The sequence below is a fragment of the Hoplias malabaricus genome, chromosome 5 (assembly GCF_029633855.1).
Source record: "Hoplias malabaricus isolate fHopMal1 chromosome 5, fHopMal1.hap1, whole genome shotgun sequence".
NCBI lineage: Eukaryota > Metazoa > Chordata > Actinopteri > Characiformes > Erythrinidae > Hoplias > Hoplias malabaricus.
Window position 1 is genome coordinate 16,730,887 of NC_089804.1, and position 19,675 is coordinate 16,750,561.

Genomic DNA, 19,675 nt, shown 5'->3' on the forward strand with positions numbered 1-19,675 from the left:
TCATTATAGCAGCTTGGAAAGCTAAAAGATAGCTCTCGATTGTTTTAGAAAAGAGACTAATCATTGCATTTAGCAACTGTTATTAACAGTTATTATTAATCATTAAAATGTAAGCTGCATATGTAAAAATCACAACACTATTAAAGTTAAGGGAATATAAATCAGTTCTGTGGTTTCTGAGATGTTGTAAAAGATTACTAAACGTTTTAACATTTAACATTCCTTAAAGTTTTGTACTTTTACTGAACTAGGCTTTACATTATATTCTCTTGTGTGAATCTGTCAATAAAAGGGCAATGGGCATTTCTAACAGCAGATATGATACTAAAGATCAATTATGTACTCTAAAGTGTGTCTTGGAATATTTTTCTGTCTATAAAGACCCTTCCTGAGACAGTCAGATGAAAGCATCGGTTAGAGTACAGAACTGGAAATGACCACTCACTGTACTGGCACTGATCACCCAGGAAGCCATCGGGGCAGTGACACATGGGCTGGTTGCCCTGACTGACAGCACAGGTTCCTCCATTCTGGCAGTGGTCTTTGCATGTGTCCAAGTTACAGTTGGGTCCAGTGAAGCCTGTCGGGCAGCGGCAGGTAGGAGCACCTAGAGGCCAGACACAAATATGTTTTAATTTACTCATAATCTACCATAGTCATGACAATCACAAGTGCAAACATTGGTGTGGCGTAATTATGTTTTTTAAAACCATGATTTTTTTTCCATCAAACATCATTCGCTGTTCAGAAATATATACCTACATTTTTCTTTTTTCTTCATAAATTGTATGTAGCCACTGTCTTTATATTTTGTGAAAATTAACTTAGGAGTGGGAAAAAAGGGGGTCAAATACTACTTGGAATAAAACTGTGTTACATTAACTTGCATTACGTGTTCTCCCTGTGTCCGCGTGGGTTTCTTCCAGGTGCTCTGGTTTCCTCCCATGGTCCAAAAACACATGTTGGCAGGTGGACTGGCGAATCAAAAGTGTCTGTAGGTGTGTGCGTGTGAATGAATATGTGAGTGTGTGTCGCACTGAAGGACTGGCGCCCCCTCCAGGGTGTGTTCTTGCTGTGCATCCCGTGATTCCGGGTAGGCTCCGGACCCAGCGTGATCAAAGTTTTTGGAATAAACTTGTCTCCTTAAAGCTCCTTTGCAACAACATCAAACTGTAAATAAATTTGCATTGACCTGAATTTTGGTGAGCATGGGTTAGAATACAAATGTCATGCTCTCAAACTGTGGCATAAAAACCTTTCTTTGATTTAGCCCTGTGTTATGAAGAAGCATTTGAAGATATACCAGCACGTGAAGGGGTGCACGTTCCTCCATTCTTGCAGTAGTCTCTACACTGGTCAACCTCACACCTCTCTCCACTGTAGCTGGTGGGGCAGCGGCACTTGGGCTGACTCCGAGCATTAAGAAAACAGATTCCACCATTCAGACACTGCACACTACATGAGGGAGCTGACAGAGTGACAGATGGGGAGGAGAGATGCATAACATCTATCATTATAGTGATAGATATAGTGGTCCTCTGAAAATATAATATTCATGTTTCACTATAAAGAGAGCAGAATAACACTTGTTTTTAGTACAGCAAAATACACATGTTGAATATAAATCATTGCATTCAGACATTTTAAGACATTAGGATAGGTTTTGATTTTGTTTTGACAGGGTATTCAAGAATCATGATATGAAATTTGTGCCAGATTTGCCACCTTGGTGCTAAAACCCCCAGAAACAGAGTTGGTAAAAAAAAACCTGGTGTAAAGTCTTTTTATCCTGTGACTTACTGACGGGCGTCTGAGTTGCTGGGGGCAGCTCCACACATGTGCCGTTATCATGCACACGGTCATTAGGGCAAGTGCAGACTGGGCCACTGGGGCTAAGCAGACACAGCCACTCACACTTCTTCCTGTCACATGGGTTAGCCACTGTAACACACATACACAGAACAGTCTATAAATATCAAATACTAACTTCTGGAATCAGCTTTAAAATCCAGCCTTGTTTTTCTGGACAGTATTTTGAGTATCCCCTGTAAGAGGAAATCATCCGAGGACTCCAGGCAAATGTAATCCCATCCAAATCAGACTTCACACTTTTTCAGTCATAAATACATCACGAAAATGCATTCACTTTAAACGGTATGGTACAAGCCCACTCACTCTCTGGCTGTTTGTAGCGATGGTGCAGCACTATATCAGTGGCGTGGTTGATGCCAGTGGTCAGGTTTTCCATCTGACCCTTGCCAAACTTGTTGACTCGGAATACATAGTTGTTGACGTAGGTGACACCGTAGATGTAATCCTCAAAGATGTCAATGCTGAACGGGTGGAGGAGCTCTACAGGACACACACATTTCTCATCATCTAAAACTACTATTCACTTTCATAGCAGCACATACTATAGAGCACAAAACAGCAATACACTTTATCCATTTTCAGCATTGGTGGTGTTGTAATTCTTATGTACAAAGTTAAGTGCAAGTGAGTGAGTAAAGAAACTGAACTGTTTTTGACGTTGGAAACAGCCACAACAGGGTCAGTGCCATCCAGACGCACGCTGCCGATGACCGAGAGCTTAGCGTCTGCCCAGTACAGACGCTCATTGAAGTAGTCTACCGCCAGTCCTGCACAGAGAATATATTGGGGTCAAACCTCCCAAATGCATCCTCAGAAAGATAACATCACAGATAGCTAGATAGTCTGTATATCACTGAGTATTCTCAATGATCCTGAGCATTTCAGAAAAGAATAAAAAGTTCTACTAGAAAACAATTTTTAGACAGACAAATTTATTGGCTGTCGAGGAAGTTCATTGTGCTAAAACAGCAAGGACATTCTTTCCACCGTCCAATAACACACGTTGGTGGGTGGATGGCTTCTCAAAAGTGTCCATAGGTGTGAGTGTGAGGGAATGTGTGAGTGTGTTTTGCCCTGCGATGGACTGGTGCCCCCTTAAGTGTGTGTTCCAGCCTTGCACCCAGTAATTCTGGTTACAGACAAGTAATGAATAAATGTATTCAAGAAAAAAGTCAGTGTAATGGTGAACTGAAAAAATACATTGAAGAAAAATATTTTGTAGGTTAGAAAATTCAAAACAATATAGCAACAGACTCTTCGCAGCACTGTGAACATGACACATGGAGATCCTTGCACCAGACTACCCAAAGACAAACGGATTAAAACAGTTTGACTGTTTGAGACTCACCAGTGGGCCACTGCAGGTTTTCGTGCACCAGCATCTGTCTCAGAGTACCGTCCATAGCTGCAGTCTCAATCTTGGGATGATTTCCCCAGTCGGCCCAGTACATAGTCCTGTGATATATTTACCAAACAATATTTGTGGAGGGCAATGTAAGTCAAATATATGAATCACCCCAATACTGTAACATAAATGCAATAAGTAAAATTGGTTTGTTTACATTTTTGACCAAGTGAAAAGATTAAATAGGTGAATAAATAAATTAAATAATTATTTTTTTAAATATATTATATTTTTGGATGTTACTACATTATTGGGAGATGAATTACAATGTTTGGCTGTGCATGATTTTAACCGCATAGTTATATTTGTTACAAATTAATTAACATGATTCATCCAAAAAAGCCTACAGCTGCCAACTGAGTATGGCAGCAAATGGCTTTCTTTAATTGTAATAAGAATATGCACATAAAAAACATGACAATGTCTCTTTCCAACAATGTTGTTCCTACCACACTGTAGAGATTTTTGCGCTACCTTCAAAAGCTATCCAACCAGCAGGAAAATTTTAAGAGAGATTATAAATTATATCTCACCCTCTTGGAGGATCCACCACAATAGCATAGGGCTCATCAATCATGCCTGAGATCAGGGTCTTCCTGTTCTGACCAGATATCTGGGCCACCTCGATGACGTCTCGACCGGAGTCTGTCCAGTACAGGTTCCCAGCAACCCAGTCAACTGCAATGCCCCTAGGGGTCTTTAGACCAGGAATCTACATAGAAGAGAAAGACTAGTTTTAGGCTTGTTATAAGAAGCTGAATGTCTTGGCTACGTAAAATAGAAAGCTGCAGAGCAATATGAAAAAAAGCAAATACATTTTTCAGTCATAAAACATGGTTCCACAAGTTGAAGGAAAAACTCTCAGTTTCTTGTGGGGGAAAAAGCTTCCATAGAATTCCATACATGTATTATACAAAGACTTAGGCTGGGATTTTGTACCTCGAGCTTAGTGACGGACCCCTCACTCTGCCTCTTGCTGCGGTGGGAGTTAGGTGAGGATCCTGATGAAGAGGAGCTGGGGGAGGGAAGCTGGAAGGAGGAGATGCCGCTGGTGTGCCAGTTGGTCCAGTAGATGCGGTTGGTCTTGATGTGCACGTCCATGGCATCGATGCGGACGTTAACATCTCCCTGGAAGGTTTGCTCATACGCCCAGTTGGGCATACCAGGGTCCAGACTGCGGATTTCATTATCATCAGCAATGTAAAGCACCTTCCCGCTGTTATCATTCACATCTAACATAGCCACAGAGAGAAAGTGAGAAGTATGAGTAGACAACCACAACAGAACATTATGACTGCAATATTTTATAAACACTTACCGTTAGTCTTGCAGGTGTCATTGACCTTGACAAAGTGTTTGTGGCAGCTGCACTTGTATGAACCTTTGGTGTTGTTGCAGATTTGAGAACACACACCAAACTGCCTGCACTCATTCTTGTCTGAAAAGACAGGATAGAGGAATAATTGAACATTTGCATTTATGCCACTTAAAATTTTAATCAAAACACCTGGAGGCTAACACTGCATTAGGAGTCTTTTCCATTGACTCCTATTGGTGTAGCCTGGGGTACCTGACTGAGCTGGGAGTCTCTGGGAACTCAGTCTGCAGTGTGAATGTCAGTGGTGTGACCCACTATGCTAAACCAATCATTTAAGGTTACCACCACAGCTATTTTAACTCTGTGGCAGATGATGTGTGTGTTTGTGTGTTGTAGGAGGAGGAAACTGTGTACCTTCACAGTTGTTGAAGCCATTGCTCTGGAAGCCTGGCTTGCAGGAGCAGAAGGAATCAGTGTTGTTTGTCACACAGTGAACCTCTTCGGTCTCTCCACACAGCGTCTGATTACTCTTACAATCCTTCATCATCGTGTCTGAAATGCATAAAAATCTAATTTATTACTTATAGTGCTGTCAACGTCAACTCGTTAAAGGAACACTAGGTAAGATTTGGGTTTTGCTCCTGGTGCTCCCCCTAGTGTTTTCATTTTTACAGCACTGTACTGACATCAGTGAAGAGGGGGAGGGAGGAGGGTGGTTTCCCTAAAAGTTACATAGTACAGTTTCTGCAGTGCTGATCCTGGAGTAGCAACGACAGAGGCTCTATTCTCCCTATTATAAGTCAGTGGAGCATCACAATGAGTTTGAAGCTGTAATTGTAAGATAAAATAGCTAACAAACATTGTAGTCTTATAGAGACTCTCTTATTACACCGCATGACATGGTGTCTATTAAAAAAAAACTACAAAATCAAACATTTTCTCAAGGGAATATTATAAGGTCATTTATCCATTTTGTAACAGTAATATCGTTTACTCTTTTGGGCTAGACATCAGTAGTTGGTTGTGAGGATTGAATTGCATAAAGCCACACAAATATTATAGAGCCCCAGCTGACACTTTGCATTGGCCACGCTGACCTTAAGCTCATGTGCAGCAATGCTTCCTATTATACAAGCTAATATGAACTAAAAATATGGAGACAGTGTAGGTTCATTAAAATTATTTAATTTTAAATGTTACAGGTGATATAAATCAACTTAAATAGAAATGGTGATAAACAGACTGCCTTCATTGGTCTGTTACGCTCAGCCTAAGAGCAGCTTACCCAGCTTGCAGTCAATTTCATCAGAGCCGTAGTCCTCACAGTCGTTGAAGAAGTTGCAGCGAAGGGTGGAGCTGATGCACTTGCCGTTGCTGCATTGGAACTGGTCCTTTCCACATTTACTGACCCGCACATCTGTTCAAACACAGATGTAAACCACCATGTTCATCATCCAACCAGAAGAAAGGGGTTCTATTAAACTCAACATGTGCAACCAGCCTGAGATAAAAGAACTCACCACAGTTGAGTTCATCTGAGTTGTCCCCACAGTGGTTAACACCGTCACAGTGCTTACCATTCCACAAACACACACGATCGTTCTGACACCGGAAGTTTCTAGTGGGTGGACACACAAACTTCCCTGTGGAGCAAAAGAACATCTGGGTTAATCCCAGTCCCCTTTTGTTCTAGCAGGATATCCCAGTCTGAACCGGAAGGTTAGTATTAATGGTGATCAAGTAGTGCCGGATGTTTCAGCACAAAAAATATTACCTTCTTGGTTAATCATCCAACATTGATTTTGCATGCACATATTAGGGACACTGAGCATGGCTGGAGTGATTGGTAGCAAGACAGAGTGCTTGGGGAGCATTTTGGGATTAGGTGCCTTGCTCAAGGACACTTCAGTCATGGATGGCACTGGAAGATAAAGGGCTGTTCCGTCACTTCACAAGCTCGTCCCAAGCCTGTTTTTCTAAACTTTGGGTCAAGGATGTCCCCCAGCAAATATTTTGGCATGAACATTTTATTGACAAATCACAAAAAAATCTAAAATTGTGTAATATAAGGCAAAGAATGACTCCACTTCGGCAGCAGACCAAATAAGCAAATCCCAGGGAATCCCCTGTGGCATGAATGAACAGATTTAAAAGGGTTTATACTCACTGCATTCCTCTGGGTTTTCATCCGAGTTATCTCCGCAGTCATCCTCACCATCACACTTCCAGGCAAGAGGTTTACACAGAGTGTTATTACACTGAAACTCATCACTAGGACAGAGACGCTCCACTGAGGGGGGAAGCCAAAAGAAGATGATTTAGATCACAACATGCCTTGGACTAGTTTTCATATGCAGTGAACTGGCAATAATGTGCAGAGGTTCCAGGTGCTTCCAAAATGGTTAAAATTAAACAAATGCATGATTTATTTTCCATATTTAAAAGCATTTATAAATATCCCCAATATCAAAATTTGATATATGAAAGAGCATGGTCTCAGACATGGACACACACTCACCAGCAACATCACATCTCTCCTCATCGCTGCCGTCCATGCAGTCAGCATCAGCGTCACAGCGCCAGCGCAGTGGGATGCAGTGGCTGTTCTTACACTGGAACTGATCTATATCACACTTCAGATCACAGCCATTCTGTACAGCACATACACACACATATATTTACATATAAATACTTTACCATGCTTGCATTCTTTGATATATAAAATAATGTCAGTGGTGTGTTCAGACTACAAACCTATGTATGTATCTACTTATCTATGTACATTATACTGCCAAAAGTATTCACTCACTCAAATCATTGAATTCAGGTGTTCCAATCTTCTACCGCCACAGATGTATAAAACTTAGCACCAAGGCATGTAGACTGTTTCTACAAACATTTGTGAAAAAATGTGTCGCTCTCAGGAGCTCAGTGAATTCCAGCATGGTACTGTGAGAGGATGCCATCTGTGCAAGCCCAGTCGTGAAATTTCCTCACTACTAAATATTCCACAGTCAACTGTCTGTAGTATTATATCAAAGTGGAGGTGTCTGGGAATACAGACACAAGGTGGTAGACCACGTGAAATGACAGAGCGAGTTCAGCGGAACCTGAGGCGCATAGTACACAGAGGTTGCCAATTTCTACAGAGTCAATTGCTACAGACCTTCAAACTTCATGTGGCCTTCAGATTAGCTCAAGAACAGTGTGTAGACAGCTTCATGTAATGGGTTTCAATGGCCAAGCAGTTGTATCCAAGCCTTACCTCACCAAGCGTTGGATGCAGTGGTGTAAAGCATGCTGCCACTGGTCTCTAGAGCAGTGTAAACGTGTTCTCTGGAGTCACGCTTCTCCATCTTGCAATCCAATGGACGAGTCTGGGTTTGGCAGATGCCAGGACAACTGTACCTGTCTGACTTCATTGTGCCAAGTGTAAAGTTTGGTGGACAGGTGGGATTATGGCATGGGGTTGTTTTTCAGGAGTATGGCTCATCCACTTTGTTCCACTGAAAGGAACTCTTAATGCTTTAGCATACAAAGAGATTTTGGACAGTTTCATGCTCCCAACTTTTTGGGAACAGTTTCGAGAGAGCACCTTCCTGTTCTGACATGACTGCACACCAGTACACAAAGCAAGGTGCATAAAGACATGGATGAGCCAGTTTGGTGTGAAAGAATTTGACTGACCTAGGCAGAATGCTGACCTCAACCCGATAGAATGCCTTTGGGATGAATCAGAGCAAAGACTGCGAGACAGGCATTCTCGTCCAATATCAGTGTCTGATCTCACAAATGAACTTCTGGAAAAATGGTCAAATATTCCCATAAACACACTCCTAAACCTTGTGGAAAGCCTTATCAGAAGAGTTGAAGCTGTTTTAGCTGCAAAGGGTGGGCCGACATCATATTAAACTTAATGGATTAAGAATGGGATGTCACTCAAGTTCGTGTGTGAAAGTAGATGAGCGAATACTTTTGGCAATGTAGTGTATCTCCAGTCTGTCTGTCTATCGACAACTGTTTTGGCTTCTGAGCCAGTACCTCATCAGATCCATCAGCACAGTCATGATCCCCATCACACTTCCATCTCCCAGCGATACAGCGGCCATTAGTGCAGGCAAACTCACTCTCGGAGCACTGACGAGGCACTGTGACAAATACAGACAGACAGACACACACACACACACCATCAGCCCAAATGAAACACCCCGGCATTTCCATTAAACCAAGACTGGGTCAAGGGTTTACACTCTCCATCAGATCACATAAGAGAAGGTACATAAAGGGAGGCCCACACTAGGTCACAATACCAGGGAATTAACAGAAGGGAAAGCCCAATGAAAGAGAAAAATTAACAAATTGTGGAAAATGTTCTTTCACAGTCACAGCAGGTTTTACAAGGACGAACACAGAAATGACCTGGGCAAAACATTCAGAATATTCAAAGTGGGCTAAATCATTAACTAACAGGAGGAATCAATACCACTGACCAGCAAAAACACAAGTGTATAGTTAAAATAGATTTGAAGATTTAAACAGGAATTAAACCATTCCACCACTAGAGGGACAGGTGCTGAAATTGGCAGCTTCTGTCACAAACACAGAGTGAGAAGAATGGCATGATGGGAGAAAAAACATGCAAGGGGAAAGGGGTGGGGGATATGAGGCTAGAAGGCTGTGGGAGGGGATGGAAGGAGTGACCTACCTCTGAGTCAAGCCACCATGTCAGTGTGAAATGAAGAACAAACAGAAGATGAAGTGACTGACATTCATGAGCAATGTGGGCAGTGTCATGAAACAAGTGCAAAGCAAGTGGATGTGGTATGTATACACATGCACACACGCACGCACACACTCACACAATTACAATACGAGCTGTCATACTCAATAATACACACGTCTCTTCTACATACACATGTAAATATACTAAACCATTATAAAGCCACCAACTTCAGTCCTGACATCAGGGCTCCGTCTGCTCACCAGACCAAAGCAGTCAAGGGGATAGTCAACGAAAATCAAATTTACACACCTTCCCTCTTTTCTTCAAACATGGTCAATCATACAGAGCTAAATCAATGATATAAGTTCTTGACTCTGAATTTTGAATATCAAATGCCATAAATAACTGTTCATATATGAAATGTTCTGACAAATTTAATTCAAATTTTTAAAATTCAGACTCAAATACTAATGTCATTTTAGCACCACACAATCAGCCAAGATGTGTTTGGTGTCAGAATATAGCTTCTTTAATTTTACTCTGTAGTCAAGAGGCTAACTAACTTATATTCCCTGTGGGTCCAAAAAAAGAAAAAGTAAATTATGTAAACCTGTTTGAGTTTGTTTTGCTGTGGTGTTGACCAAAGGATGATAATTCCCCTTTTATATCTTGGTCCCTTTTCAAGGTTTTTGGGGCTAGGACCCAGAATTTTGTACATTGTCTTTTGACTAATGACTGTTGTAAAAATTGCTCTATAAATAAAATGGAATTGAATGCAACTGAATTGAATTGAGCTGTATACAACATAAAAGAGGCTTTTTTCTTAATAGTTACACTGATAAAATGTTATTTGATAAAAATGTTATTTCTGAAGTCGTATCATCGTCATATAGTCACATTTATAGTTGTATCATCGGACCTGCGGCCATATGTTCTGGACACTCGGGTGAAGAGAGGTGCTGAGCTGTCAGCTGATCACCACCTAGTGGTGAGTTGGATCAGATGGCAGGGGAGGATGCCAGACAGACCAGGCAGGCCTAAACGTGTATTGAGGTTTTGCTGGGAATGTTTGGCAGAGGAACCTGTCAGAAAGATCTTCAATTCCCACATCTGGCAGAGCTTCGACTGCATCCCAGAGGAGACCAGTGACATTGAGTCTGGATGGACCATGTTCCGGACCTCCATTGTTGCAGTCCGCCCTGGGTTCCTCAAGGATCTGGATATTGTAGGGCTGTCCTGGCTGATAGGGGATCACACTCCTCAGTCTCACCAGTAAGGTCTATGCGGGGGTACTGGAGAACAGAGTCCGACTGATAGTTGAAACTTAGATCCATGAGGAACAATGCGGATTCTGCCCCGGTCGAGGAACACAGCACCAGCTCTTTACCCTAACTAGGATCCTGGAGGGTGCGTGGGAATTTGCTCAACCAGTCTACATGTGTTTTGTGAATCCGGAGAAGTCATTCGACCACGTCCCCCGGGATATTCTGTGGGGAGTGCTCTGGGAGTATGTGGTACTGGGCTCTTTGCTACGAGTTATCCAGTCTCTGTATAAACAGAGCAGGAGTCTGGTTCGTATGGCTAGCAGTAAGTCTGACTGGTTTGCCCGTTGTCACCGGTTCTGCTCATAATTTTTATGGACAGAATTTCTCTGCGTAGCCAAGTGGCGGAAGGTGTCCGGTTTGGTGGTCTCAGGATTCCATGTCTGCTTTTTGTGGATGATGTGGTCTTGTTGGCTTCATCAAACCAGGACCAGTTTGCAGCCGAGTGTGAAGCGGTAGGGATGAGAATCAGCACCTCCAAATCTGAGTCCATGGTACTCAGTCGGAAAAGGGTGGCATGCCCTCTGAAGGTTGGAAGTGAGATCCTGCCTCAAGTGGAGGAGTTCAAATACCTCAGGGTCTTGCTCACGAGTGAGGAAAAGACGAGTGAGTGGGAGACTGACAGGCGGATTGGTTCGGATGCCTCCTGGACGCCTTCCTGGTGAGGTGTTTCGGGCATGTCCAACGGCGAGGAGGCCCCGGGGAAGACCAAGAACATGCTGGAGAGACTACATGTTTCGACTGGCCTGGGAACGCCTCAGTATACCCTGGGAGGAGCTGGAAGCAATGCCTGGGGAGAGGGAGGTCTGGGTTTCTTTACTTGGACTGCTTCCCCCACGACCCGGACGGATAATGGATGGATGGATGTATTATTTTCAAGCGTGCTGAGTGCAGTTCAGATTAGCAAGTCCTTATGCCATATTCCTATGCATGTTTTCTTTTTAAATAAATATTTGTTAACTTGATTTTTGTTGAATTTCCACCCAATCATTAGTGATACGACTCGCTGATTATTTATTCAAAAGAACACGTGATGTCACAATAAGTACCAGAAAAATAAAAGAAAATAATGAAAAATATTCGGTTAGGATTAAACAGACCAGTTTATCAGTATCACAGACCCATCCACCTTCACTGACTAACAGCAGCCAATTACTGTGTCAGAGACTGCAAAGTCTCGTAGATACCACTAATCTTCCTCCAGCTGTAGGTCTACAACCTTCTGTCTATCTCCTCCCAGCTCTCTCTTACTGCAGGTTTCTGTCCCCTTTAGTAACTCAGCCCTGCCCCTCTTCTAATTGGAGTAACCCAATTCTGGCTAACAAAGTTAACAAACTGGGGTAACAAAGTTAATTGCAGGTGGACATTCATACACAACAATACAACAGTTGACAGATATTAAATGCACATCCTATTTCTACTACACTGGTGAGCATTTACATATGTACATAATTTTTAAGTAGTTTATTTTTTCCTCTTATCCCCCACCACCATGGGCCCTTCAGCTAGTACAAAGAGAGGCTGAAAATTCACCGCGATTTCCCCATGGAGACACAAGATAAGTTATAATTCAGGTATGCTTTCATTAATGTAAATGAAAAAATAATCCCCAGTCTTGGTGATGGGGCAGACTCCAATACCACCCTGTTAGCTGAACTTCCCACACACGATGCTGCCAGCACTGTGAATGTGAGCATGTCTTTTAACCACGGCCTCTTTTCTGTTATTAATGCTATTACTGGGCACAGGTGTGGGAAATTTCTCTCACCAGTATTAGCAAGTCCTACTGTGCCCTCTCACACTTGGCCTTATTGAACTGAACCGTATGAGTATGGTTTATAGTTCAATATCAGCCACGTGCCAACACCAGTCATTTTTTTCCCTCAAACAATGTTCCACCTTAAAAAACACAGATATTCGGAACTTAACTTAATTGTGAGGAAACAGCATCTTACACTTTCTCTTAAATGATGATTTAGAAATTCAAATTCCATGATGCTAAATGATAGCGCAGTGCAAACTTTACTAGGACAAAATTCGGACACCAAACATGTCTTTGCTGAATGACTACACAAAGTGCAAATTAGATTATTTGCTGAGCTATACCTTTAGCTCTGCACTAGTTTTCGGTACATGTACGCTCAGCATTAGAGACACCTACCACAGTCTTCTTCATCTGAGTTATCTCCACAGTCATTGTCATAGTCGCACTTCCAGCGACCGGGGACACAGCGATTGTTTTTACAGCGAAACTGATACGGCTCGCAGGTCCTCTCATCTGCCACACAGCCACAGAAGAAATATATTCAAATTCATTAAACTGAGCAGAGTTGTATGTATATTGTAGAAACAGAGACTAATACAGAAAGACAGAACTGAGCAGTGTTTCTCAGCACTGGGCCTGTGTGAGCATACCACACTCTTCTTTGGGCTCATCGGAAGCGTCGCCACAGTCGTCCTCGCCATCACACTTCCAGCGTGCAGGGATACAGCGACCTGAGTCTTTACAGCGGAACTCGTCCACTCCACAAGTCATCTGAGCTGCAATGGGAAGAGAAAACACACAGGTTAAAAATATAATCATTTATACTGAGATATAGTTTATTGAGATAACTAATGCTACTGGAACTAATACTATCACTTTGAATCCTTTACATCTGACCACTGTGTATTTTTCATGTTTCATAAGGCTGGTTTATATTTCATGATCCATGTAAACCTCTCAGCACCATGATGCAGAGAAGAGAATCACTAGATAAGCATATCACACAGAGGCTTGCAGATACTTTTACATGTGCACTTCCATAATCTCAGCTATTCGCTAAAACTGCTAAACACTAATTAGTCTGTTAGGCATGATCACATGACCTCAAGAATACTGAACAGAAACAACTCGAGCCAGCATGAAAACAAAACAGAGTTTTAGTTTTGGGTCTACTATTGCATTAAATAAATTAATAAGTAAATCATATTTTCCAGTATTTCTGTAAAATGAAGTGTGATATATTCTTCTTCACTGCTTGTTTCTACTTTCTGGATTAAATGCTGCTCCCTACACTTTATATTAAAACAGTTGTTCACAAAGTGGTATGGGCTCCCCCTAGGGGAAGCTACTGCAGTGGGAGGGCAGCAAGGGAAATGCATGCAGATGTATTGCGTTTCTTGTAATTATTCCACTGTAAAGGAGATTTGTCACTTCATTTCCTTTTGTTCAGTAGGAAGTTGCAGTTTAAGAATTACAAAATGTTTAAATAAAACATTTTCATTGAAATCAAAGGTGTATACATTTGTTGAAATGGGAGGCTCAAAAATATTATTATTTACAAAAGAGGGGCAATGCAGAATATACATGGAAATACAGGAAATACGTTGGCTGACAGCACATAACCCTCACCTGCTCCCTGGACACTATGGCTGGCAGCCCGCAGTTTTGCTCATTAGTGTTTATGTTTTCACTACCACAGATGGGTTAGGTTGAATGCAGAGGATCAGTTTTCCCAAGAGGATTAATACAATAGTTGTCAGCATCGCTTCTCATAAAACTTACTGGACAAAAGATACCTTTATGAAAAGTGGCACCTGTTGGTATGACGTACTTGGTTCATTTTGAGAACCAAATATCTGCACCCAATCGCAGTCATAACAATGGTAATGGTAAAGATGGTAGACAGACTAGAGACACAAAAAAAGTGAAAGACAAGGAAAAGGTTGTAGGAATCACAAAGCCTGGAACAGGGCAGGGTGAAAGATAGAGGCTGAGAAAGGTTTTAAAGAGCAGTAGATGTGAAGGTTTTGTAAGAGAGGGCCTTACTGCAGTTGGCTGGTTCATCTGAGCCATCCACGCAGTCGTTATCACGGTCACACATCCAGACGCGTGGAATGCATCGCTTTGTGATGACACACTGGAACTGGTTTGGAGCACAAGTCACCTCCGCTACAGCACACATACACATACAAGCAGTCAGTACAACACCAGCAACACCCGCTCCATCTTTCCAGGGAAAACTTCAGTAAAACTTATGAGATAGATGATGACAGGAAACACTACACAACTACAGCTGTCCCAAGAATCCTCCAATATTTATACAATATATATTGTATCACACATCCACAAACAGAACAAAAACTATCCTACTAAAATAAGAGGCAAGCTGGAGAAAAATCACTCACGGCAGTCTTTCTCATCTTCTCCCTGACCACAGTTGTTCTGGCCGTTACAGCGAAAGATTCCAGGAATGCAGCGGCTGGGGTGGGAGCACTTGAACTGGCTGGGCAGACACACATGGATGTCTACAATAGAATCAAATTGACATATAAGCACTTACATTCATTAGGAATTAATCAAAGCATACACATACATAAATGAGCAAAATTAAGCCACAAAAGTACTCTATGCTTAAGAACCAAGGGTCCAGTATTTGGTGTTAAATCACATCCAACTCCTCCTGCTTTAATATTTTATTGATGTAAATATAAACATAGCACAAAAAGTAAGGAAATTTGTGTTGGTAGATTATTTCTTTGTTGTAACAATGCGTCTTGGCAATAAATCTCATACTGTTGGAAAGCCTGTTAATTTCCCTTTTAAACGGTGCCACATTTGTAAGGAACATGCATTTGTGGGATGAGCAGTAGAGCTGAGTATTTGGGTTGCACCCATGAAAAATTTGCCAAATTGAGGGAAATGCCACTCCACACCATCACACAAAATAAGCTGTTTGGCATTGGCAGAGAGGATTTGGCAAATTTTTCATGGCCGCAACCCACATACTCAGCTCCACTGTTCATCCCACAAATACATGTTCCTTTCAAATGTGGCACCATTTAAAAGGGAAATTAACGGGCTTTCCAACAGTATAATATTTATTACCAACAATCACTGTCACAACAAAGAAATAATCTACCATTTCCTTATGGCAACAAAATTTAAAAACATTATCTATTTGAATAATTGAATAATGCTTTGAATAAATATTCTCCTGAGCAGGGGTATCACATTAAGTCCAGAGGGCCAGTATGGTTAAAGGTTTTTTTGGCAACCAAGCAGAAACGACACCTCATTCCACCTGTTTTTAATCAATGGTTCTAATCAATAGATCTTGACTTTCAGTAGTCTGGGCCTTCTACTTGGTTGAAAGAAAAACCTGCACCCACACTGGCCCTTTGTGGATTTGGTTTGACACCCCTGCTCCAGAGCATTCTATTTAATTTCATGCTTTTAATTACAGTGCATATGAAGTAAATGAAATCACTTAGAATGGTAAAGTATTTGGCTAACCACAGTTTAGAAATGGAATTATGATGTAATATTATCATTTACATTTACATTATTATTTACTCCATATCAACAAGTGCATATATACAAATAATTTTATATACAAAAAATAATTTTATAGTGTGAGCAAGGGTTCTTACCACAGTTGGCCTCATCTGAGTTGTCCTGGCAGTCGTTGTCTCCATCACAGATGTAGGCTGGGTTGGTACAGATGCCTGTACCACATTGGAACTGTCCTGGCCTGCACCTAAACACAGCTAAACACATACAAATATAACACATTAGCATATTACACACAAACACACACCACTCCCCTAATCAGAAACCTAATTGAAAACCCTACGATACTCACGGCAATCTGCAGGTTCATCTGAACGGTCTCCACAGTCGTCTTCAGTGTCACACTTCCACCAGAAGGGGATGCACTTATCATTCTTACATACAAACTGCAAACAGACAGAATTTTATTAATTAGTAATTCTTATTACTTTCATATAAACATATTTGTAGGCCCAGTTATGAAGAAAACTAATGTTTAACATTTGCCTGTAAATGTAAGTGCACCATTTACATATTCCTGCTATTATTTATTATTATTAATTATCATAAATGGTATTATGGAAAGTGTCATATCTTTTTCCACAGGCCACAATTTTCTGTTTTATGTCTTATCTAATAAATTCAACACATTTCTATGGCATTTGTGTACTAAAATGCTTGATGGTCTCAGGATCATGATGGTTCCATGTGTACACAGAATAATGTGGCCTGTTCCTGAATGTTTTATAATGCCTTGCCAAAAATGATTCTCAATGATTTAAAGTATATAATGAATGCTGTGCAGTGTTGTGTATTTTTAAATCATTAAATTAATTTAAGCAATTCAAGTAATCATTTTAGTTCATTTGCGCATATTCCAAAACACTTGCACATGATTGGATGATGTTCTTCAGGAAAGAGCCAATGGGAATTATACCCACACACCTGACTAGCCGTACAATTCGACAAGCACTGTTTGCCGTCTGCAGCCAGATAGAAGTTGGTAGGACAGGCGCACTTGTAGCCTCCTCCAGGGGAGAGCAAACACAGATTACTGCAGCCTCCATTATCCACCTGACATGGGTGACCCTCCACTGCGCACACACACACACACACACACGAGAGAGAGAGAGCGAGAGATCATATCTAATCTCCTTAGACATAAATTCATATCAACTTCCCTTTTAATTAGAACTCAAATATATAAAAATTTGTCTTTGGAATTTGCAATGCTGTAAATTCATAAAAAAAAAAAAATACAAAACAAACAAAAGAAACAAAGAGAACAACAGCTGTAAATATAAACACTTTGTTAAACTTTAATTAATACTTGTTTATCAAATATTTTGTCTGAAATTAAGGGTAATAGCCCTCTTTGTTTCAGTAAGAGCTTCTGCCCTCTAGTTTAAATGTTCGAACACTGCTGTGAGATTAGATTTCCTACCCTCCTCCAAAAGTGCATTTTCTGCAGTGCTGAGCCCAGAGTAGGCTCTGTTGTCCTTATTGTAAGTCAGTGAATCATCACAGCGACTTTGAAGCTGTCCCTTCAAGTTAATAAATAAATAAATAACACCTAGCATTGCTTTAAGCATGGTAATGTAAGCTCATGTAGTTTCTCCCGACCCTCCTAATTCATTTAATGCATTTCCTCTGAGCAACCCCAATTCCAGTGAAGTTGGGACGTTGTGCAAAACATAAATAAAAACAAAATACAATGATTTGCAAATCCTTTTCAACTTATATTCAATTGAATACATTACAAAGACAATATATTTAATGTTCAAACAGATAAACTTTATATATTTTTTGCAAATATTCACTCATTTTGAATTTGAGGCCTGCAACACATTCCAAATAAGATGGGACAGGGGCACGTTTACCACTGGGTTATATCACCTTTCCTTTTAACAACTCTCAGTAAGCATTTGGGAACCAAGGACACTAATTGTTGAAGCTTTGTAGGTGGAATTCTTTCCCATTCTTGCTTGATGTACAACTTTGCTTGCTTAACAGTCTGGGGTCTCCGTTGTTGTATTTTGCACTTCATAATGCGCCACACATTTTCAATGGGAGACAGGTCTGGACTGCAGGCAGGCCAGTCTAGTACCTGCACTCTTTACTACGAAGCCATGCTGTTGTAACATGTGCAGAATGTGGCTAGGCTTTGTCTTGCTGAAATAAGCAGGGATGTCCCTGAAAAAATCGTTGCTTGAATGGCAGCATATGTTGCTCCCAAACCTGTATGTACCTGTCAGCATTAATGGTGCCTTCACAGATGTTCAAGTTACCCATGCCATGGGCACTAACACACCCAGATACCATCAGAGATGCTGGCTTTGATCTTTGCCCTGATAACAATCTGAACAGTCTCTTTGGCCTGGAGGACACGACATCCATGATTTCCATAACAATTTGAAATGTGGACTCATCAGAACACAGGACACTTTTCCACTTTGCAGCAGTCATCTCAGAAAAGCTGGCGGCGTTTCTGGGTGTTGCTGATATATGACTTTCCCTTTGCATGGTAGAGTTTAAACTTGCACTTGTCGATGGAGTGACGAACTGTGTTCACTGACAATGTGGTAATATCCGTTACAGAATGATGTCTGTTTTTAATGCAGTGCCGCCTGAGGGATCGAAGGTCACAGGCATTCAGTGTTGGTTTTTGGCCTTGCCGCTTACTTGCAGAGATTTCTCCAGACTCCCTGAATCTTTTGAATATATTATGGATTGTAGATGATGAAATCCCTAAATTCCTTGCAGTTGAACATTGAGAAACGCCATTTTAAACTGTTGGATGATTTGCTCACGCAGTTGTTCACAAAGTGTTGAACCTCACAACCTTGCACCTTCTTGCTTGTGAACGACTCAGCCCTTTAGGGATGCTCCATTTATACCCATAATCATGACACTCACCTGTTTCCAATTAACCTGTTCACCTGTGGAATGTTTCAAACAGGTGTTTTCTGAGCATTTCTTTTGTTGCCCCTGTCCCAACACTTTTGGAATGTGTTGAAGGCCTCAAATTCAAAATGAGTGAATATTTGCAAAAAAACAATAAAGTTTATCTATTTGAACATTAAATATCTTGTCTTTGTAGTGTATTCAATTGAATATAGGTTTGAATCAAACTGAAAAGGATTTACAAATTATCGTATTCTGTTTTTATTTATGTTTTACACAACGTCCCAACTTCATTGGAATTGGGATTGTACAACAGAGATGTACTAGCTGTGTGTACCCCACAGCATGTATGTTTCACCAATGGGAGAACATTAGAGTAGCAGTATTCACTAACTCTAACAGATGTCTACAAACTTTGGGAAATATATTGTGTGCTAAAATGATTTTAGGACTCTGATAAGCTTGTTTATAGGTTTATAGATTCTATCATTTATATCCCCTCACCCTCGGGCTGTCTGGATGGATGGTAGATGTGGATGTCCATAGGCCTGTGCAGGGTGCTGATCAGCATGGTCTTGTTGATGCCCAGGGTCTTGTGAGCTCTGTTGATGGATTTGGTCTCCCAGTCGGTCCAGTAGATGTACTCCTCGAACAGAGTCATAGCGAAGATGTGTGGGATGTCGTGATTCAGCACTGCAGAGAGGACAGAACACATTCAAAACACAGTCGAACTACACAAAGTGTACCTCTACCCACATCACACTATTCACAGCGGCTTCAGCAAGATATTACACCAAATTAAAGTAATGCTCCAGCA

General features: G+C 41.1%; 1 protein-coding gene across 2 annotated transcripts in view; it reads right to left on the reverse strand.

The window, feature by feature from the left end:
- Window positions 1-19,675, reverse strand: part of lrp1ab (low density lipoprotein receptor-related protein 1Ab) — a 197,990-nt gene that overhangs the window by 7,901 nt on the left and 170,414 nt on the right. For both annotated transcript variants that reach the window (XM_066670352.1, XM_066670351.1), the window contains exons 61-83: window positions 19,363-19,551; window positions 16,900-17,048; window positions 16,268-16,361; window positions 16,056-16,172; window positions 14,811-14,930; window positions 14,452-14,574; window positions 13,056-13,181; window positions 12,802-12,918; window positions 8,637-8,743; window positions 7,114-7,246; window positions 6,763-6,885; window positions 6,116-6,238; window positions 5,881-6,012; window positions 5,010-5,147; window positions 4,596-4,715; window positions 4,217-4,509; window positions 3,811-3,989; window positions 3,221-3,327; window positions 2,520-2,639; window positions 2,176-2,352; window positions 1,801-1,941; window positions 1,304-1,468; window positions 446-607 (exon numbers count right to left, since the gene is read on the reverse strand). In XM_066670352.1, the coding sequence (XP_066526449.1) occupies window positions 446-607; window positions 1,304-1,468; window positions 1,801-1,941; window positions 2,176-2,352; window positions 2,520-2,639; window positions 3,221-3,327; window positions 3,811-3,989; window positions 4,217-4,509; window positions 4,596-4,715; window positions 5,010-5,147; window positions 5,881-6,012; window positions 6,116-6,238; window positions 6,763-6,885; window positions 7,114-7,246; window positions 8,637-8,743; window positions 12,802-12,918; window positions 13,056-13,181; window positions 14,452-14,574; window positions 14,811-14,930; window positions 16,056-16,172; window positions 16,268-16,361; window positions 16,900-17,048; window positions 19,363-19,551 (3,255 nt within the window). The remainder of the gene's footprint in view (window positions 1-445; window positions 608-1,303; window positions 1,469-1,800; window positions 1,942-2,175; window positions 2,353-2,519; window positions 2,640-3,220; window positions 3,328-3,810; window positions 3,990-4,216; window positions 4,510-4,595; window positions 4,716-5,009; window positions 5,148-5,880; window positions 6,013-6,115; window positions 6,239-6,762; window positions 6,886-7,113; window positions 7,247-8,636; window positions 8,744-12,801; window positions 12,919-13,055; window positions 13,182-14,451; window positions 14,575-14,810; window positions 14,931-16,055; window positions 16,173-16,267; window positions 16,362-16,899; window positions 17,049-19,362; window positions 19,552-19,675) is intronic.